Raw genomic sequence first — 23,318 nt, 5'->3', positions numbered from 1 at the left:
TACCTTAAATTTTTTTGTAATATTTTTCTTTTCTCCCCAAAAAGATAGAGGTAAAAATGTAAGCACTACATCTCCTTTCACTGGCTTCCCATATGTATACCTGAAAAACAATAAACAGGGTTTTTTGTTTTCCAAAAAAACTTAACATTATCAGAAGAACAAAATAAAAAATATTACTTTCAATAGCATACACTAGCAATCTAATATAGAAGAATTATATTAAATACATGCTCCTACAGCAAATTTTTAAAAACTAACCCAGGGCTTCCCACATGCGAGTCAAATGCTCTACCACTGAACTACATCTTCTACTATTTTTATTTTATTTTGAGACAGGATAGCTCCAGCTGGCCTCAAACTTTCAATTCTCCTCCCTCAGCCTCCTGAGTAGCTGGGATTACAAGTATGAACCACACCCAATTTGAAGATTTTTAAATGTCAGTTGAACTTGCAATCACCATGGCCAATGACTGCATGTTCCAATATTAGTCAGGAGGGATTATTTGATCTTAGATTCTGAAGCACTGAATGAACTCACAGCTGCCAAAAATTATTTTTTGCAAGAAAAATCAAAAATAGTGATTTTTAAAATCTATAGTATCAAACTTATCTTCTTGAATCAAATCTCCTTCTCTGATGTTAGCAGTCTATGTATTATTAGTATCCACTCTCATCATGGGAAATTCTCCTCATGCAAAGGAGAGGCACTCTGATGAATCATTTTACTGCCAGGAAGTCTTTTTAAAATGTGTTTTCTAGATTTCTTCCATCTCTATTATGAAATGCGAGGCCAAATGTAAAAATAATTTTGCTTTGAATTCTATAAATTGTATATAGTTTACTATACAATCCAGTGATTAGACACAGAAATAGCCCCTCATCCGGGTCAACTCAGCTCAAAAGCAAACATTGCAAATCTCAAAAAAAAATTTTTCAATCTTCAGTGTATCACCCTTCCAAACAAAAATAGTAAAGGTAGTAGAAACCCACGTTAGAAACCTTAGCATCAAAATCACTTACTCTAAAGTCTTCCAAACCTAACATTGTTTGTATCTTGTTAAAGATTAAATAAAAGCAAAGCTATAATACCAGCATATTGTATTTTAAAAGAGCTGTATCACATGCTAGTAGAGTTTTTAAATAATAATTTACTCTCAGATGCAAATTTTTAATTTTGGCTCGAATGTGAGGCTGACTTAGCTTTCTACCAAGCTGATAATAATCACTGTGAAACAGGAATACTGAAAATTAGTATCCTAAATAAAATCTGAACGTATTTAGAATACCTTAATTATTATAAAATAACTTGACAACATTTGACAAAGCAAATCAAAGATATTCTGGGATAGTATCATTAAGAAGACAAGAATTTTTTTTCTAAAAACATCCATAGTACAAAAATTTATAAAATAACACCTTAAAAAATGAACCCTATAATTCATGTTTCTCTCCACCTACCTTTTTTTCCTTCATGTTATTTCCAAGATACAAATGTCTTAATTCATCAAATAAATACATTTTAATAAACCTTAGATTAAATAATCTATTTTAATTCTACTGTTCCCAGGAGTTGTAGGAGCAAACTAGATATATGCTGTGTTATTTGATTTAGAATCCTCTAAAGCTCATTGTGGTTAGGAAGAAAGAATCTATTATTTATTTTTAATGAGGTAGTTAATAAGCAGATATTCACATCAAAGGTAACAGACAAATACACTAAAAACTTTTATTTTTTTAGTCACCTCATTTAAAGATCTCAAAACCAAATGAAATCTTTTTAATTCATTCTAATTAGTTATATATGATGGTATAATGCATTTTGACACATCATACATAAATGGAGAATAACTTATCATTCTTCTGGTTGTATGTGATATAGGATCACACCAATCATGAAGTAATATATGCACATAGGGTATTGTACCAAATAGAACCTTTTAACCTTCTCCAAGAAATTTCTAGCAATGCCCTGTACATTTAAAATAACCTTGATGGAACAGATGTCTACTTGCAAAAAAGAGTAACCTAAATTTCTTATCATGCACCCTTAGAGATGACTATGACAGCTATTATAAAATATTTATTTGCAAGACCATTTCTAAAATTTAAAAACAACTACATGAAAAGTAAGACAACAGAACCCATCTTTCAAAATACACCTGAGGAACTTGATTTCGGGTTCTACTCTCTACTCCCTAATTTGATAAGACCAAATCTATTGCCCATACAACTCAATCTGGTTCACTCCAAATCACAACCTTTAAATTTGGTACGAAGACCTTGGCTGTGCTACATACAGCTTGGAACTGAAATCTTAGGAGCTGTGTTGTTCATCCAATGTTCTTTCAGCAGTATTTACTGGATGCCTATTCCATAGCTGACATGTACTAAGCACCAAGGTGCAGTAGTAAGACAGACTCATTTTCAAACAAGTGAACCAGCAAACAGCAAAGCTGTACAACTAGTTCTGTGATGAAAGAGGGTCAGGGGGAGTAGCCACGCCTTGAAATTACCTAAATAAAGATCATAGAAAGCATTTTTCCTTCTTGAAAGCACAAGTAAAATTTGGGGAGTAGAGTTTGAGAGAGAGGAGAAGGGGCTGCATGGTGTCAGGAAATACATTTAATGGAAACTGCAACAGTAATTAAGAAGAGATAATGTAGGTCTGAATCAAGGAAGTAGCCGTGGAGAAAAGTGGATGGATTTGAGAGATATTAAGGAGACAGGATCAACAGCACTGGTTGTTGATTGGATATGGGAATTGTTAAAAGAGAAGGAAGAGCGTGGCTGACTGGAGCAGCTAAACCAATGATGGTTCAGTCCACCAAGATGGCAGGAGGGGTGTCACAAAAGAAGCATCAGGTTTCAGAGAGGTGATATGCTTAGTTAAGAGCCTATAAGATACCTGAGGGGAGATGTGTAGTGTACAGCAAGATATGAGGGTCTAAACCTCAAGACAGATATTGGGGCTGGAGACAAGGATTTAAGAGTTGTCAAATTATACACCATAGCAAAATCCCAAGCCATGGGGAAGGAAATGAAATAAACGTGTACAGAAAGAAGAGTGCCAAAGATGGAACTTTGAGGAACAAGAACTTTTCAAAGATGGCCAGGAAAGAAGAGACTGCAAAGAGTCTTAAAGGAGTAGTTAAAGGCAAGGAGCAAACCCAGAAAGGAAATTAGAGTGGATAGCAATGCCAAATGCTACAAAAGGGGAAAAAATATTTTTAAAAAATGTGCCCATGAGACTGAGCAGGAAGGAGGTCTTTGTGATCATGGTGAAAGCAATTCTGACTGATTGTAGGTGGTTGAGGAATAAATGGAATGTGAAGAAGTGGAAAATGCATCTGTGACTGGCTGTTAAGAAGCCAGAGATAGGGCCCTGGATGGAAGGACAGGGGAGGGTTTGTTTCTTTAATGATAGAAATGATTAAGAGTGAAGATGCCTCTAAAGAACAAAAGGTTAAAGATACTGAATGGAAAAGTCCCGACTCAGGAAGAGGAAGTGGGATTGGAACTCTCCTGATAGCAGCCTGACAAGGAACAAGTGGAAGAATTAGCCTTTAGAAGGAAAAGAGCTGCAGCTTTCATCCTGACAGTCAGTCAGGATGATGGAGATACAGACAGGGAGATCGTAACCACCTCATCTCCACCTCTACTGGGACACAGTATTTATAGAGTATGTGTATGCTCAGCTATAAACTGATTTAAAAAAAAAAAAGGCAGGCATGGTGGTGTATGCCTGTAATCCCAGCAATTTGGGAAGCTGAGGCAGGAGGATCACAAGTTCAAGGCCAGCCTCAGCAATTTAGTCCCTAAGCAACTTAGTGAGACCCTCTCTCAAAAAATAAAAAAAAAAAATGGCTGAGGGTGTAGCTCAATGGTTAAGCACCCTTAGGGTCAATCCCAAGTATCAAAACAAAAACCTGATAAAAAATCTCAAGTATTTCCTTACTCTACTGCGATGTTGTAAACTACATTCTCAGTCCGATTTTCAATCCTAAAGGCAAAAGCACACTCTTCTGAAATTCACTGGTAGGCCCAGCACTCTACTTTGGTATAGAAGGAATGTTCATGATTTATTCACAGGCCTTGGCATGGAATGGGAAGGGTTTAGGCCATGTTAGTTGCAATTCTTCTTACTTGCACTGCTCTGGAATAGAACTATCTGTCACCCCCATGGACATCACCTCCAGGCAACTGAAGCCTGAAGGAGATGTTAATAGAAAGGAAGTACAGAATAGACCTTCATCAGAGCTAGCCAGGTCTGAAAGCAGCAAAGAGGCTCACTATCCACACCTGAAATACCAAGCACACTGTGATGGTCCTGTAGGTGTGTCAACTTCACCATGCTAGATCATCCTATTACAAAATCAAACACTAATCTAGGTATTGAGGTAATGGTATTTTATATATGTTGTTAGAATTCATAATTGGTTCACTCTAAGTAAAAGAGATTTTCCTAGATATCTGAGTGGGCCTGATTCAATCAATTCACAGATCTTAAAAGCAGCGCTAGGATTTCCCTAAATTCTGCCTGTGGAAGCAACTTAGGCCTCTGCCTGAGAATTATAACCTCATCCTCCATTCCTGGCAGCCTGCCCTATGGATCTTGCACTACCTAACCAGTGCCGCAATCACTAAGCCTATCTCTTGTACTATATCCTCTTGTACTAAACATATATTACTATATGTTTCTTACTGCTTCTACTTCTCTGGCCAACTTCTATACACATACTAAGATTGCAATACAGCGAGCACTACAGAAATGCCAGGAGACTATCACAAATATGTCATTCTCAACTGTTAGTTAGAAATTCAAGCATTACAAACTGTGGTGAAACTATAAGGTTCCCTATTGGGCTTGAGGTAAGGATATTAGTGGTGAGAGCTCAGAGGGTCCATGGCGCCCTAAAATTACATGTAAAATTTTCTGGAGGTTACCCAACTTTAACAACCACTGTTTTGACTGTTTCTACTAAATTTTCTGGCACACCTCTGGAAACCAAAAACAGAATCAAAGAAGAGATCCAGGCTCAATCGAACCTATGTGGACATGGATTGTGCAGATCTACATATATTTGGGGTTTGTACCAGAGTTGTTCAAAGTTTTAAAAACATTACCAAAGAACTCAAAATAAACCCCAAACAGGATGCTGAACCTTTGACTGAAATCAAGTACAGTATAATAATTATGTAAAATGCAGGCATTTGTGTGTTTTCCAAACCACAAGTCCATCCACAACCTCCAAATTCATATTGGACGTTGTTTCTTGAACACAAGCAGATAATAATTTGGTATAAATCATAGACATGATTCTGTTTCTGTATTGTGTGTTTCATGTAATTTTGTTGTTGTTGTTGTTGCACACTTTAAAGCAGGAATTTTTAGAACATTTTGGATTGTGAAGTGCTTCTGCCAGGAGATTCACTGCCCATTGCTTACACTGACATAGATTCTCACCAGTGATGATACAGTGGTGAGACAGTAGTAGGGGAGTCCAGTTTTTCTTAGCTCTTAGAAATAAATTTCAGAAGCTGAAGCACAGATACAGACACATCAAAAAATAAAAGCTACAAAAGACCAATCCTTGAATTACTTGAGGGCCATCCCAGCCTGAACCACTAGTCTAGAACTCTGAGTAAGCTTTTTGCCTCAGCAATGCAAAATGCTGTGCTGTTCAAGCTAGGGGGTCCAAATCATGACAGCCACCAGACATATGTGAGACAGGGTGAATTGAAGGTCTCTGTGTACATATGGTGAAATGAATGAATGTTGATTATTCACATATCTGCCAATTTCAATAAGACAACCACTTCCTCTCCTACCTCCATTATCAATGAGAAAAACAGCATAGGATTTAAGAAAAGCTAAGTTAGTTGCCTCAACTCTACATCATCTGAATGCAGAATAAGGAAATATACATAATTTCTTAATATGGCAACTTATAATGTATATCCTTAAAGTAGTCTTGGTTTGGGGAAATATTTTAGGACTAGATTGGCTTGGAAACAGAGACATGGATATAAAGACCTGTCTCATGCTTGATTACTTATTATAAATAGTTGTTTATCACTCATTAGGATACTTTGATAAGCAAAGCATAGTGCTAATATTCTGGAATATATAATGAGCTTTTTGTTTTACAGTTTTATAATGGTTGAGAGTCTTATCAAAAGAAAAGTAATACTTACTTTGCGGTGATGGTACCATTTAAATTCTTAGAAGTCAAAGAACAATATAATGGTGTCTGCAAAGCAACTTCAAATTTTGGTAACACTGGGGGGAAAAAGCAATCTTTTAAAGAATATGTTTTACCATTATCTTCAGCTGAGCAAAATAAAAAATTAAAATTTTCTGAAAGAATTGATAATTTTTATTAAACTTAGAATCATTAGAATCCAAACACACATTAACACAGATGAATACCCCTTTATTTTATTCAAATTAGAAATCCTTACTTAGGTCAGCTTTATGTAATCAAGTATGAAATATGTATTAATTAATACAATTTGGCATAAAGCACCCCACCAGAATAAAAACTGTTTGCTTTTTTCTGATCTACTGAAATTTTTTTTCTATAATTTCACTGATCAAAGACAGATCTAAGTCTCATAACAAGGTACCTCACCACTCAATTAACAGAAGACAAATATCAAAAAGACCTGTGGGTCCCATGAGGGAAGACTTTCAGCTCAAATAATGCTACAGGCCCTCTTCATGCTCCAAGTCCCTCCTGTACCCTGGACCAGTCTAAGACAGGAGGCCAAAAGGGAAATTCAAATACCTTCTCCTTACACATTATAGGTTGGCAATCATACGCTGTACCCCACCCCCTAGAAACAGTGTGTGCTGAGATCCTAAGACTGAGCCACAAAGGGATAAGCACACTACTTCCAGAATTTCAGCTGCCTGAATGAAACACAGTCTCAAAAAGTGGCACAAATTAAATGAAAAAACTCAATATACAAACTAAGATGGAAACCCCATGCTTTCACCTTCATCTCTCCTCCATTCATAAACCAACTAGCTGAATCCACAGTTTCCATCTGTTTTTAACACAATATTATAAGTGCTGCACTTATAAGAATATGATTAACCCGAGTTAAATAGGTGGTCTTCAGCAATGTTAACCAAATAAAATGTGGAAAATAATTGACAGTAAGATGAGAGTTTTTTTAAATTTGATTTTGTGGTGTGATGATGAAACCCAGGGCCTTTTGCATGCTCTACCACTGAACCCCAATGTTTTTCTTTTCTTTTCTTTTCTTTTTTTTTTTTTTTGCTTTTTGGTACCAGCGGTGCCTTACCACCAAGCCACATTCCCAGTTCTTTTTTTTTTTTTTTCCTATTTTGAGACAAGCCTTACCAAGTTGCTGAGGCCAACCTTGAACTTGGGATCCTCCTACTTCAGTTTCCTGAGTTGCTAGGATTAGAGGCATGAATCACTGCACTACACACGACTAACCCCAATGTTTCGACTTTTAAAAACTCAAAAAATTTTAAATATTTTATGGTCACAACAAATAGAAAAACTATATAAAAGGAAAAGACTAGCATAATGAGAATTTAGGTAATATTTTTTCCTACTTTATTCTTTTAGTGAGATTTTAGAACTTTATAAAGGAAAATACTTGTTTAGGCCTATAAGGAACACCAGAATTTTATCTCCACTGGAATTTTTACTTTAAGTAGCCTATCTCTTGACAATTTCTCTTATCTCTGTAGAAAGTAATTAATGTGTTGTTGTTGTTGTTGTTGTTGTTGTTGTTTTCCTTCAAAATAAACTGAGGAACTCACCATATTCTGAGACTTGAAATGATTGATAATATGTCTGGTCCTATTGGGAGGAAAAAGAAAAAAGACAAAGCATATGAGTTCTTATTCAATCATTTTGCTTGCTTACTTACCTGCATATAAACGTTTAGAAAATTAACTTTGTTCATTAAATTATGATTTAATGAACAAGACAGTTTATCTTAATTTGTGAAAGTTTATTTTTAGACAACTGCAATAATAAGCTTACAAAATTTCAGAGTTTTACTTCTCAACTTTGCTTACATAAACAGATGACCTATCTCTTGAGATAGGTCATTTAAATAAAACTGTTTAATATGGTTTCCATCATTTGCAAAATAGGATTAAATTTGATAATCAACAAATTTTATAAAGTAAGGATAAACCATATCAATTAAATAGGAATGACTTCAATTTTGTTTTGGTATCACTATAAAATAAACAATGGTTAAAATGATGTTAAACATAATTGATTTTTTTTTTATTTTGAGACAGTCTTACTAAATTGCTCAGGTTCTCCCTAAATTGATGAGGCTGACCTCAAACTTGTAATACTCCTGCCTCAGCCTCCCATGTTGCTGGGATCACAGGCATGAGACATCATGATGAATTCCAAATTCTTATACATAATCTAGGATACAAAATCATCATGAACCAACATGCTCCACCTTTCTAATTCCTTGAATTATTATCTAGTTAACCATTAAATCAATACGGTTTATTCTAGTTTAATAGATACCATAATTATTTCCTTTTCTAATATCAAGAAGAAAACATGTGGTTTATTATATCATTTTTCTAACTCATATTTCAAACTGTCCATTCTAAATTATAACACATTAAATAGAACCTTTTCAAAATAACTAAGTAATTCCAACATTGAAATTTGTATTCTAAATCTGATTCCCTAAACTCATCAAAGCAAACACACTGATATGACTATGAAATATTAACATTTCCTAAAGTTAAATCTAAAACATCTGCATATCAAGAAGTTATTTCTTTACTGTCTACTGGGAATTTATTTTTTAAAATTTGTTCTAATTAGTTATTAATGACAGTATAATGCATTTTGATATATTGTACACAAATGGAGCACAACCTCTTATTCCTCTGGCTGTGCATGGTACAGAGTCACTCCCATAGTATAATCACACATGTATATAAGGTAATAATGTCTATCTCATTCTACCATCCTTGCCATCCCCACAGTCCCACCCCTCCCTTTCTTCCCCTCTACACAAGCCAAAATTCCTTCATTCTTCCCTATCCCCCTGTTCCACTATGGAAGAAGTTATTTATTAATCTTAAAGGAAGGCTATAGGCCCTAATAGGTTGGGGATGTGGCTCAAGCTACCGGTAGCGTGCTCGCCTGGCATGCGTGCGGCCCGGGCACCACATACAAACAAAGATGTTGTGTCCGCCGAAATCTAAAAAATAAATATTAAAAAATTTTCTCTCTCTCTCTCTCTCTCTCTCTCTCTCTCTCTCTCTCTCTCTCTTTAAAAAAAAAAAAAGAGGCCCTAATAGCCAAAGTAATCCTAAGCAAAAAGGGCAAAAATGGAAACATCACAAGACCTGATTTCAAAACATACTACATAGCCACAGTAACGACGTAGCATAGTGCTGGTATAAAATCAGACCCATAGACCATAATAAAACAGAGGATCCAAAAATAATCCACACTCTTACAATCATCTGATTCTCAACAAAGGAGTCAAAAACATACATTGGAGAAAAAAAACAGCATCTTAACAAATGATGCTGGGAAACCTGGATGTCCACATGTAGAAGACTAAAAGTGTATCCCTATCTATCACCCACACAAAAATCAACTCAGAATAGATAAAAGGCTGGGCGCAGTGGCACATGCCTGTAATCCCAGCGGCTCTGGGAGGCTGAAGCAGCAGGCTCATATGTTCAAAGCCAGCTTCAGCAACTTAATGAGGCGCTTAGAAACTCAGCAAGACCTTCTCTCTAAATAGAATGCAAAAAGGACTGGGAATGTGACTCAGTGATTAAGCACCCTTGGGTTCAATCCCCAGTACCATAAAAAAATGGATCAAAGACTTTAATATAAGACCTGCAACTCTGACACTACTAGAAGAAAACAAAAGAAACACTTTGATATATTAGCATAGGCAACAATTTCCTAAATAGGACTCTAATAGCTCAGGAAACAAAAGCAAAAATTGATAAATGGGGTTTCACCAAATTAAAAAATACTATAGAGGGCTGGGGATGTGGCTCAAGTGGTAGCGCGCTCGCCTGGCATGCATGTGGCCCGGGTTCGATCCTCAGCACCACATACAAAGATGTTGTGTCCACCGAAAACTAAAAAATAAATATTAAAATTCTCTCTCTCTCTCTCTCTTAAAAAAATTTTTAAAAAAATACTACAGAGTAAAGGAAACAATCAACAGAATAAAAAGACAACTTATAGAATGGGAGAAAATCTTTGCCAGCTATTCATCTGAAAGAAATTTAATATCCAGATTATATACATGAATAGCCAATAGAAATTAAATATCCAGAATATATTATAAAGAACTCAAAAAACTTACCAACAAACCCCAAAAATTAATCCAATTAAAAAAAAAACTGGATGAATGACCTGACAGATACTTCCCCAAGAGAGGTACAAATGTCCAGTAAGTATATGAAAAATGCTCAATATCTTTAGCCATCAGGGAAATGTAAAACAAAACTACACGAGATTATATGTCACCCCAGTTAGAATTCCCATTATCAACAAAGTAAAAAATGACAAATGCTAGCAAGGATGTGGGGAAAAGGAACTCTTCATACACTCTCAGTGGGACGGTAAATTCGTACAGCCACTATAGAAAACAGTGTTGAGGTTCCTCAAAACACTAAAAAACAGAACTGCCATATGATCCAAGTATCCCACTCTTTGGTACGTATCCAAAGAAAATGAAGTCAGCATACAAAAGGAACATCTCCTTACCTATATTTATTGCAGTACTATTCACAATACCAAAATGTGGAATCAGCCTAGGTTCACATCAACAGATGAATGGATAAAGAAAAGGTAAAACGCACACATACACTGGAGTATCATGCAATCATAAAGAATGAAATCATGTCATTTGCAGGAAAATGGATGGAACTGGAGGACATGTTACACAAAATAAGCCAAACACAGAAAAATAAGTATCACTTATTTTCTGTCATGTGTTGAGACAATAGAATAAATGAATAAATAAGATTATCTGAAAGTAGAGGTGGATTTTAGGGAAGAGAAAGGGACCATGGGGGACAGGGAAAGTATGGCAAGAGAAGGCAGTGAGAAGGTGGATATAACCAAAGTACAATATATGCATTTATAAAAATGTCACAGTCAAACCTGTTAATTGTACAATTAATGTGAGTTAAAAATAATATAATTTTTAAAAGCCAATATTTTTTCATTAAAACAGTCATGCATGAAAGTGTTCCTCTGACATTTAGCTATTCCATTATTTTTTAAAGGCTCCTTATTAATAGTCCTTCCATGCCGAAGATAAAGAACACAAACATTAATGATAAAATTGTATGGATTTATTTAGAAAACAAAAAAAAAGTAAGGATATAGTGCATTTCGAAATATAAAACAAATATAAGTACTTATATGTAACAAAATAGTTGTCCAGCCAGGCGCTGTGGCGCACATATATAATCCTAACAAGCTTGGGAGCCTGAGGTAGGAGGATAGCAAGCTCAAAAGACAGCTTCAGCAACTTAGTGAGGCCCTATCTCCCCCACAAAAAAATAGGGCTGGGGATGTGGCTAAGTGGTTAAGCACCCCTGGGTTCAATCCCCAGTCCCCAAAAAATAAATAATAAATTGCCGTCTGAAAGTTGATTTTAATATGGTCATTTAAATAATATCCTAAATAAGTTGTGCTGTTCTGATCAAACTTAATCATATCTGTGATGTGTGACTTAAATTGTTCTTGTCAAATACAGAAATATTATAAATTACATGTATTTAATTCATTTGTTCTAATTTATCACCTTAAAAATCAAATCAAGAAGGTAAAGTACTCAAGTACCTGTATTATTTTACTGGCAAAGAATTCTAGTCTTCAAATTGGTTTTTGCTTTATTACTGAGGCCAGCACAAGTAAGGCTGTGGATAAGTAATTAAATTTACGTAGCAGAGTCTCGTAGTCCCCAGACCGTTGAAAGGCCGAACAGAAAAAGGACGCCTCATTAGGCCCACTCCTCCTTCCCGCCCGCATGGAGGAATCTACCGGCTAAACCCGCGCAGGCCTCACGCCGCGGCTCGCGCCATGTGCGGTGGGCCCAGAAGACAAGACAAGGGCAGCCCGCGACTCTGAGAACACGGAGGGAGCAGCGGTGTTGCCGGGCATGGCGGGGCTGGGACAGGGGTAGGAGGTAGAGAGCAGGAGGCCAGGCTCACCATGGTTCTGAGGAGTTCGGCACACAAGCAAAAAAATAAAATAAAAAATAAAAAATAAATTTACGTAGCAAATATTAATTAAGTAGTACATGCAAAACACCACATGAGGTTCTATAAAAATGAATTCAGACCTCAGCATCAGTAGCTATGGAGAAGGACATAGTCAAAGGCTATAACAGCTATGTACTATGTAACAATGGGCACGGTACCGTGGTGGCCACACCATACAGCCTAGTGTGTAGGAAGATGTACCACCTCAGTGTCGAAAGTGTATTCCATACACAATGTTCATACAAAAACAATCGCCTAGTGATGCATTTCTCACACTGTGTTCCTTCCATTAAGTGAAGCATCACTGTACATGATTGACAGTGTCTCAGGATTTCTGCCCGGTGCTTCTGCTCGTACTTTTTCCTATGTTTGACTTACTGATATTTCCATCTCTACCTATCTTCCAAGGCTTAGCTCAAAATTGTTTTCCTGAATCCCCAAACGAAAAGCAATCTCTCTGCCCTCTAAGCCTTCATGCATTTTAGCCCCTTCCTTTACTTCCCGTCACTTTTTACCTGTACTGTAAGTATTTAGATTCATGCCTTCTCTTGCTGCAAGTTCTGTCAGGTCTAGATTCATGTTGGATGGTTTCTGTATTGTTCATAGTTTATCCCTAGGGTTGCTAACCTACCCCATGTCTTATGCAAAAAAAGAAAAAAGAAAGGTGCTGGATAAATATGTTAGATTTTTTAAAAAAAAATTACTAGCTTCTACAAATGTACAAAATCATCACATTTATTTGGGCCTACTTTAAACAAAAGGCTTAAAGCCAAGTTTTAGGCAATTATTTGCTTACCACATAATTATAGAAGATAATATTTTAAGTAAGTTCTCTCTCTCCTACTGCCCCCTACCTTGCCAATCATTCCTGATGACTCCCTGGGTTTTCCATCTTTCTTTAGTCTGTCTCTTCCCCTCAAGTCTTTTGTTCTCTTTGTACTCCTAAATACCTTTCTGACTCCTGTTTCTTTTGTGTGCTCTCTTTCTGACTCTTAACTTCTGGCCCTTCGCATATGAATCCAATGCTCTCCCCACTCCAACTTGTAGGTGAGCTCATCAAATCTCGTGTTTTTAACCATTATTTTTATCCTAGAGACTCTTAAATCTTTATCTCTGGCTCATACCTCAACCCAGGAATTCAGGTTCAAATCCACCTGCTGGATATCTCCACCAAATGTCCCAGATTTATTTATATAGATTTACCCCTTCCAAGTAGACTTTCATGATGTGCTCCTCTGTGACATGCTGAATCCCCTTCTCTCCCATACTGCCCTGTGATTTACTCAACCATTTTATTTAACACATATATTTTAATTATCTGTTCTACATCATCTCCTATAAATGACTATGAAATCCTGTTAGCATAGCACCTGGCCAGCAAACTGTCAAAGTTTGTTGAATTCATGTATCTATAAATGACTGAAAACTGATTCTTGTCCCCAGGCTGATTCTGATGGTGCTCATGAGATTAGCCTCAGTTATCAAAAAGTATCTCCTGCAAGACATTAAAATAACTCTTGAGAAGAACCAGGCTACACCAAGGAGGCAAATGACCCTCAGAATAACCTTACCTCTGCCCTTTATTTGGAAGGAACATAAATGCTAAGGAGTAGACGAGGCCACCAACAAAAAAACTGAAGAAAAAGAAAAAGGAAAATGCTTCTTTTCACTGTCATTTTAATTACTTACATAAATCAAGAAATCATCTTGCAATCAAGGGCTGACAGCACACTTTGTATCATACCATATCTTCCCAGAGTATTTACAAATGGCTTAAATGCATACTAAGAAATAAGTTGTTTTACAATCTTTTATGGTTTGATGTGAGATGTCCCCAAAAAGCTCATGTATGAGACAATGCGAGAAGGTTCAGAGGAGAAATGGTTGGGTTAGAACCTTAACTTAATCAGCGAATTAATCCCTGAGTGGGGTTAACTGAGTGGTAACTGGAGGCAGGTGGGGTATGGCTGGAGGAAGTGGTTAATTGGGGGCTTGGCTATGGGTATATATTTTGTATCTGGAAAGTGGACTCTCTCTGTTTCCTGATCACTGTAATGTGAGCTGCTTCCCTCCACCCTCCTCTCCTGCCATGATGTTCAGCCTCACCTCAAGCTTTGAGGAATGGAGCTGGCCTTCTATGAACTGAGACCTCTGAAACCACCAGCACTCAAATAAACTCTTCCTCCTCTATAATTGTGCAGATCAGTCTTTTAGTCACACCAGTGAAAAAGATGACTAGAACACTGTCCAAAGGATTTGGTCAAAAACAAAATCAAGTTTTGCAACATCTAGTGTATTGTCTACTAGGCAATCAGGATACTAATCTTCACAATGAGTTAGTTATTTTTATAAAAGTTGTTTGTAATCCAGAATGGTAGAAGATACCTAAATACTTTAAATTAATAACAATTCATACAAAGAGTAGCCATTCATGCCATACATAACCAAAACAATATTGATATTAAGTATTTTCATTAGTCTAGAACAGGGATCTGCAAAGAGCAGGCAGTAAATATTTTAGGCTGTGCAGTTTATATGGTCTCTGTCATAATTACTCAATAATGCCACTGTGCTGCAAAAGCAGCTAGAAATAATATGTGTGGGGCGGGGGAGGAGGAGGGGGACTGTGTCCCGATAAAACCTTATTTACAACAACAGGTATCAGAGGCTGGGGCTGGGTCTCAGCGTTAGCACACTTGCCTGGCATGTGTGAGGCAATGGGTTCAATTTTCAGCATGGCATATAAATAAATAAAATAAAGATCTATCAACAACTAAAAATATATATTAAAAAAAAACAGGTATCAGGCTGAACTTTGTCTTCATGCTAGGCTTTGCTGCCTCTTGATCTAATAAAAGGAATTAAATTTATTTTGAAATCTCTCCGTTACTTTTAGCTGAACTAAATAAAACCTGACTGAATTTATCTAAAACCATGGAGGAAAAAAAAAACCTGGTCTTTTGTATGAAGTACGAGTTTGCTTTACTAAATGATTTTCATTCAGTTTCAAAGGAACTGAACCTCCTTCCAAATGACTTGGTATGTCAATTTAGGTCATCAAATATGGCTATGCTCATTCACTCCAGAAACTGGAGAAAGCAGTATGACCTGAAGGCTAAATACATGGACAGCCTGTCTTCTAAACAAGCACCTTTCCTGGCAAGAGAATACATAACTTATCAACGCCCTCTGAGCTCTTCTTACCCAATATAGTCATCATTCCATAGAGAAACCTCTGCTTTAGAAGTAGATGCATCTGTTTGCATCAGATGCAAGCCTTCCTCAATTAGATTTTCTAAACAATTTCTAAAGCAAAAATAGAAAAGAAGAACCAGTGGGTATTTTCTGTAACCCCTACAGCAATCTTTGTGACTTCTCTAAACGTTGATCCTGAATTAATAACTTTTTATGAGGTTATGTGTTATGTAAATAAGTCAAATGAAAGGGAAAGAGAGAAAACATTTTTACTGCCTTCTAGGAAGGACTTCTAAGAAGTCATGCTATGACTAGGGTACAAATTGCAGACGTATGAATTATTGAAACCATCTATTCCAGTTACAGAGTTTTCCTTCTCTAATCATGAAGTCATCCAGCTCTTCAGAGTTTCTATTTTTAACAAATTTGAAGGAATATGGCACACTACATGACCATTTACAAATATTCATAAATGCAAGTCAGTTTCTTTCAACTTTGGCTTCTAGATTCATAAACAAATGCTTAGAACTAAGGAGCCAGGCATGGCACATGCCTGTAATCCCAGCTGCTCTGGAGACTAAAGCAGGAAGATCTCAAGTTCAAACCAGCCTAGGCAATGGTGAGGCACTAAGTAACTCAGTGAGACCCTGTCTCTAAATAAAATACAAAATAAGGCTGAGGATGTGGCTCAGTGGTCAGTGCCCCTGAATTCAAATTCCAGTACCCTTCCCACAAAAAAAAAAGAAAAGAAAAAATAATAACCCACAAATCAATTTGAAAAAGAAAAAGTGCTAGTTTTAAATGCCTTCTAAGCCCAGAGAGTTCTTATGCCCCATGACAACACTGTTACTGTGAACCACATTTTGTAGGATAAATATTTGCAAACTCATATATTTCATCTTTATACATAACAAGAATTTTTTTAAAGAGAGAGAGAATTTTTTAATATTTGTTTTTTAGTTTTCGGTAGATACAACATCTTTATTTTACTTTTATGTGGTGCTGAGGATCGAACCCAGCGCCCCACGTATGCCAGGCAAGCGCGCTACTGCTTGAGCCACATCCCCAGCGCAATAACAAGAATTTTTTTATAGTTCCTCTCTCTTCCCTTCTCCCAATTCAACCAGGAAGAACTAAAGGCAGCCCAGTAAGTTGGAGACAGGGAGCCATACCAAAGAAGACCCACGCTGGGAGAAGGGAGCACTATGTTTTTTGGAGTAGTACATATGAGTTACTGAATGTAGATTGGTATGCAGGGAGAGGTTGAATATAACCAAAAACGATTAATTAGTACTAAAGAACAGGACTAAATGGCAAAAGAATAACATTGTGGGGCTTTTTATTATTACTATTATACCTGTTGAGTAACAAATTTTCAATCTTACCAACCTCACGGTTACATGAAATAACTGGGCACAGAGAACTGGGCAGCTGTTCTTCTATGAAAGGCTGAGGATGAAGAAGATAGCCAAATTTCCAACTTGTAAGATGTTTTTCCACAGCAATCAGTTCTAGGCCAATTCACAAAGGTTTGCCTAACATAAGCATGTCAAGCATGAATATGAATACCCTGAGAATACCACAACATGAAGGAAATTACACAGTCTTTTGCTGCTATCCTCACCATATTCACTCTTTCCTCAGAACAAAAGTTTCAAACAAGCCACTCTTTATGACACCCGTAATCTGGATAATACCTCTACCATTTCATAGCACCAGAGGATGTCCAGGAAACAGCACAGCTGGCCTCTAATTGCCCATCCCTTCTCTCTGCTTGTTCTCCTTAAGGCCTCCTCAGCACCTGACACTGTAGCCACTCTTTCTGAACCTCTGTCCCACTGCTCTGTGCCTGCACTCTCTTGGCTCTCTCTTCCGGGGTCTGGCTGTCTTTTCTCCAATGCTCTGAGTGTCTCCTCTTCTGAGATTCTAAATGTGGTAATTTCTGATAATTCAGTCCAAATATCTTTTGCTTATCTCCCTCCCTAAACTGGGCTTCCTCCCCAAAGCTTTAACAAATGACTCACAAAGACTCACATCTGAAATTTCAATCACCTTCTTCTGCTCCTCTTTCTCTTTTGCCCTAATCATGACCCACTCAGTCACTGGATGATTCTTCCTTTAAACTGTCTCTTGAATTCATCCATTCCTCTTTAATATTTTCTGCACCCCTCATATAGTCCCTTATGACCTTCAGACTGGACTATTACACACTAACACAGAAGATATTCAGATATTTGTTAACCAATGATCCTAATCCTCGGACTTCAGTTTCTCCCCTCTTTATCAAAACCACACATTGCTACCAAAATGAGCTTCCTAAAATGCTGCTTCAATCATGTCAAACTGTTACCTAGGGCTGGGAGCATAGCTCAGAAGTAGAACACTTGCCCAGCACGCATGAGGCACACTGGGTTCAATCCTCAGCATGGCATAAAAATGGAGGTATTAATTTTTTTTAATTGTTACCTAAAAATTCTACAAAAATCAACAAGAAGACAACAAATGTTAATGATTTTTCTGTTTGGGAGTTTATCATAAGGGTATTATACTTTCCAATGTGTAATGTTTAGATATTTTTATCTTAATTATGCATTGCTTTAACAATCAGAAAAATTGAAAAGGTAAGATTTTATCATTTATAATTCAAGAAGCTCATTCACACACTTTGTGTGTGTGTGTGCTTTCTTTGTCCTCAGAAGTTTATATGAAATTGTAACACTGATTAGCATGGAAAGGAAAGAGAAATAAAACTATTTAGAGCTTTCTACTTTCTATAAAAGGAAATCTAAAACTTAAACCTGGTATCCAATACCCTCCACAGGTCAGCTCACAAACTCTTCCGACTTTCTCTTTGACTGCTACTATCTACAAGCCCTCATTCCAGGCACATTTCTGCTCCCAACATTAGGACTCTGTCACCTAACTCAGAGCCCCATTCACTGCCACCTCCACTCATCCCCATTCAAGTCCTAAGGTCCCTCTTGCCCCACCTATTTACATGGACTTGGAAAGCTGTGAAGCTCTCTGATCCAAGTCTTATATTGTACAGTTGAGGAAACTAAGATTCAGAGCTGAAGCAACTTGCCCACAATCCCTCTTCGGGGGCACAGGATTTCATAACTTCCAATCCAATAATACTCTTTGCATTTACTACATGAAGCCTCCCAATTTTAAGCTCATTGAAAATAGGGTGTCTTTATCATCTTCAGATGTTTCCTGGCTGGTGTTTCCTCTGATCTAGCACATGAGAAAAAAGTTACATAGTTTTAGCTTTATTTAGATCCTTACTAACTTGGCTCTGTTTAAAATCTATTGCCAGCATAACAGTAATCACATAACAGCCTGTCTTTTCTCCTCTTTTATCTTTACCATAAAATTGGCAAAGAGTTTAAAAATAAATAAGAAATCACAATGAAAATATCATCCTATAAAAGTGTCAGTAGATGTATATTTTTAAATATCTTTGTTTTATTCATTTATTTATTTATCTATTTATTTATTTTTTGTGTGATGCTGAGGATCAAACCCAGTGCGCCACACATACTAGGCAAGCACTCTAAGTACTCTACCACTGAGCTACAACACCAGCCCCATTAGATGTATATTTGCCTACCTAGAGGAATGATGGAGTCAACAGGATTCACAAAATGACTATAAGTGTTTATTAGCACTTACATTACCCTTTCCTTTCCTGTTTAGGGCCTAAACATCTGTTGTCTAAACTCCATCTATAAACTATAGTTGCCATCTACTTCTGTAGGGGTTTTAACCCAACTGAGCAGCAGGATCAACTATGGTGGGCTTAATGTATAGAGATCCTGGTTCCCACCCCAGAGCTACCGAATCAGAACCATCAAGGCTGAGGCCCAAACATAGCAATGCATTCATCCATCTACTCCTTCAACAGCACTGTGCTGGGGGGTGGGGATATATCTTCCCTGAATGGAGATTTTCTCCTAAGTAGAAAGATATTTATCAAATAATCACACATATAAGTACATAATTACAAACTATGATAAAGCCTGTGAATTAAACTTACAAGAATTAAGACATCTGGACATGAGATGGGGAAAGAAGAGCCAGATCAGGTAGGGCCTTATGTAGGCCATAGTAAAACGTATGAATTTTATTCTGAGAGCAATGGAAAGTCTTTGGAGAGTTTTAACCTAGAGAATAACAAGATCCAAAAATGTTTAGATTCCTTTTACTGCTGAGTGAAGAATTGGCTGCGAGGGGGGAAAGTAAAAACTTAGAAGCAGCTCAGGACATGGCAACCAGGAAACAAAGAGAGAGCTCTGCTCACCAAGGACAAAATGCAAACCCCTAAGGCACACACCCAGTGATCTACTTCCTTCAGCTACAACCTACCTGCCTATGTTTACCACCAGTTAATCCATTTCAGTGGATTAACTCACTTATTAGCACTTACATTATCCTTTCCTTTCCTGTTTAGGGCATAAACATCTGTGGTCTAAACTATAGTTGCCATCTACTTCTGTAAGGGTTTTAACCCAACTGAGCAGCAGGATCAAATATGGTGAGCTTAATATATAGAGATCCTGGTTCCCACCCCAGAGCTACCGAATCATGTGTCTTATAATCTAAATATCTGAAGAATATTAAAGGGTAAACATTATGGGAATGGGTAATGGTCTGTATATGAGTAGGAAATGAGTGTTAAGGAGAATTCCAAGGCCACCCACTTGTACAACTAGATGAATGCAGAATAAGTCAATTAGCTGGAAAACAGGAAAACAAAACTGGAGTGAGTTGGAAAAATGGAGGCAAAGAGATTCTGTTTAGAAGACTGGCTAGATAGGGAGTATGAAATCATTGTAGAGGTATATAAGGTCAAAGTGCTCTATTTCTGTTTGTTTATGTGAAAGACTTAAATATAATAGATTTTGTGGAATGATCTGGGAGAGAAAGGGATCCAGGTTGATGATCTAGGAGAAATGAGAGATTATTAGTACTGTAAATTTTGTGAGATAGCAGTAGAAGGGAGAAACCAAGGCAGAGTAGAAGTATTGGTCTTAGATATGAAGAATAACATCTTTTCTGTAGAACAGTAAGCATGAGATGGACACAGAGGCAGATAGGAGTTGAAGAAAGACCCATCTGATGAGTTCTGTGAAGCAGAGCGGGAGAGAATCTACCTGAGATGAGGAGGGAGGAACCAGAATTTCCTATGAGACAGACTTTTCCTGAGTCCCTCCTCAGAAAATATTGTAAATATTCTGTTGCTCATGAAGACTGGAACTAACCATCTGAAGAGCTGAAGTCATTCTATACCTGACAGTTAATCATAATGATAGGACTTGGGGGAAATGGAGCTACCTCAGATGTCAGACATGAACTGTACAAGGCTCCAGTGAGAAGGAAAGTGGTCAGGCATCCAGTGGCACAGGCATACTCATTCCTAAAAAGTTTTCCCATTTGCTATTCAAGTACATTGCACCATACAAGAAAAAACACTGGCTTTTCCTGATGGAACAGTACTAACTAGAAACATACAATACAAAAATCACTCACATAGCCCTCTCTTTCCCAAAGAATTAAGGTTTGTAAAAACATATAACATAACTACCTTTTTTGGAAACTCTGGCAAGCAAGGCTTGGAAAAAGCAGTAACATAGCCACAGCTTCATATTTAATGAGAAAATTGTCCCTGCAGTAACAGAATTCTGTTTCTTATCCTTTACTCCTCAATTCATCCAGGGCAAGACTAATAATCCTTTTTAGCACCCCACTCCAGTCAGCACCAGCAAGTTATAATATTCCAAAATTCCCTCTATGCCACTGAAAATTAAGCATCGTATAGAACTATAAACATATATTACACAAATGTCAAATTCTTGGTTTTGATGTGGTACTATAGTCATGAAGATATCATCATTGGGTATACTACATAAAAGATACCCAAGACCTCTCTATATTGCCTTTGCAATTTCCTGTGAATCTACTTCAAAATAAAGTTATTTTGAAGATTAATCTTTTTATGCCTTATATGACCAAGATTATATGGCTGGCTAAATGCTAGCTAATCTCTAATAATACAGTAATGGATAATGGTTACCAGATAACCTATGTGCTAAAACCCAAGTATCCTAGTCTCACATGCTCACTCAGAAGGCATGGCTGTTGTGGCCAAGATCTGAGACACATAGGAACAATCTAATGTGTGGCGAGGTGATCCATGTGACACCCTCAAACCACACAACAGCATCTTCTCCATCAATGGGTAGAGCAGGTTCTGATGACATCTAAATTCACACCAAAAAAAGTGATCATTTTAAAACAGCAATAGCTGTACATTTTAATTTTATAGGGCTGAAAGTATCAAGAAATCTAGCTTCTCACCCAAACCCTACTATAATAACATTATATGAATCTTACCATATCACCACCCTTCATTCAGATTCTTCCTCCATAAAATGAGGAGATGGACCCAAGCGATGTCTAATCTCTCCAGTTCTGAAACCCCACAGTATGTGCTGGGGTTTCCTTAGATCTTCAATGTTACTGATGATAATGACATACTTAGGTCTGATCCTAAAGTTTTCTAACTGATGCTAAAAAGTTGAGGGATAGGGACAAGACATTTGAAAGTAAGGCACTCCTAAGGGTGGTTCCTAGAGAGAGAAAGAGCAACATAAGAATTCCTCACAAAAATTCACATCAGCCGGGTGCAATGATACAGGCCTGTAATCCCAGCAACTCAGGAGTCTAAAGCAGGAGGATCACAAGTCCAAGGCCTCAGCAACTTAGCAAGACCCCATCACAAAATACAAAAAAAAAAAAAAAAAAAATTTAAAGGAGCTGGGGTATAGATCACTGGTAAAATGCCCATGGGCTCAACCTCCAGTATCAAAAAAAAAAAAAAAAAAAAAAAAAAATGTCACAGGGTTCTCAGAAATTAAAATGCACACCATCAAAGAACTGGCAGTAATAGATCAAATGGCTCAATAAAGTCATAGGAATAATCTGCAATGAAAACTGTAAGGACAGTTTAAATTTTATGAGGAATTAGAACCATCAAGACAAGATCTGTCCAAACAAAGATGTGGTCATTTGCAAAGGAAAAACAGCTCTGACAGTGAATACAAGTTGACTGCAATCTTTTTTAATTTTATAAATCAGGAAGTCCAGAAAATTAATCCAAAAGTCATATTCCCCACTGGCTGAAGTTCTCAAAATGAAAAAAAAATAAATAAATATATTCTTACTAAATTGCAGAACCATACAGCATAGAATGAATATAAGTCAAAGAACATCACAAATGATAATAACTGACAGCAGGAGCTCAGGAGAAACTGTTCCTTCACTCCATTCTCACTTTCTTTCAACCCACAAACATAAACAAGCTCCTATAACAGGTCAAATGCCATATCAGAATAAATATAAAAATTAATAAAACAGGTCAGGATCTAACAGTCTAATGAGTGAGACATATTTTTTTAACTACACTGGTCACAATTTGAGAAAATAAAACAAATTCTGGAGTTGGTCAGTGGTCATGGTGGCATCACAATGTGAAGGTATTTGATACCACTGAACTGATTAAATGGCAAATCCAATGTTATGTGTATCTTTTCACAATATTTGTTAAATGAAAAAAAAAAGACACTGATCAACAAGTGCTGTCATAGTGCTGTCTCTAAAGGCTCTGAGGAATGGAGAACAAAGTATGACACTTTTACCAAGAAATCAGCATTCTAAAACCAATTCCTCTCTCACTTTCTCACTGCACATTCAAGTAAGAACTGGAGATCTTTCCCTGCAAAAAAAGCATTCTTCTTATAAGCAGAGGCCAGCAACAGTATTTTGGAAGCCTCATCAACATTCCAGA

The 23,318-nt window shown here is 36.9% G+C and overlaps 1 protein-coding gene across 15 annotated transcripts in view; it reads right to left on the bottom strand.

Annotated features, from left to right (window-relative positions):
- Cd109 (CD109 molecule) overlaps positions 1-23,318 on the bottom strand; it is a 228,338-nt gene that overhangs the window by 123,957 nt on the left and 81,063 nt on the right. For all 15 annotated transcript variants that reach the window (XM_058578868.1, XM_058578867.1, XM_058578879.1 and 12 more), the window contains 3 exons: positions 7,802-7,841; positions 6,196-6,280; positions 4-100 (listed from right to left, as the gene is read on the bottom strand). In XM_058578868.1, coding sequence (XP_058434851.1) covers positions 4-100; positions 6,196-6,280; positions 7,802-7,841 — 222 coding nt within the window. The remainder of the gene's footprint in view (positions 1-3; positions 101-6,195; positions 6,281-7,801; positions 7,842-23,318) is intronic.

The sequence above is a fragment of the Marmota monax genome, unplaced genomic scaffold (genome assembly GCF_021218885.2).
Source record: "Marmota monax isolate L192 unplaced genomic scaffold, Marmota_monax_Labrador192_F-V1.1 WCK01_AAM20220418_F8-fsc00091, whole genome shotgun sequence".
NCBI classification, from domain to species: Eukaryota; Metazoa; Chordata; class Mammalia; order Rodentia; family Sciuridae; genus Marmota; species Marmota monax.
This window is presented reverse-complemented; position numbering and strand designations above follow the sequence as displayed.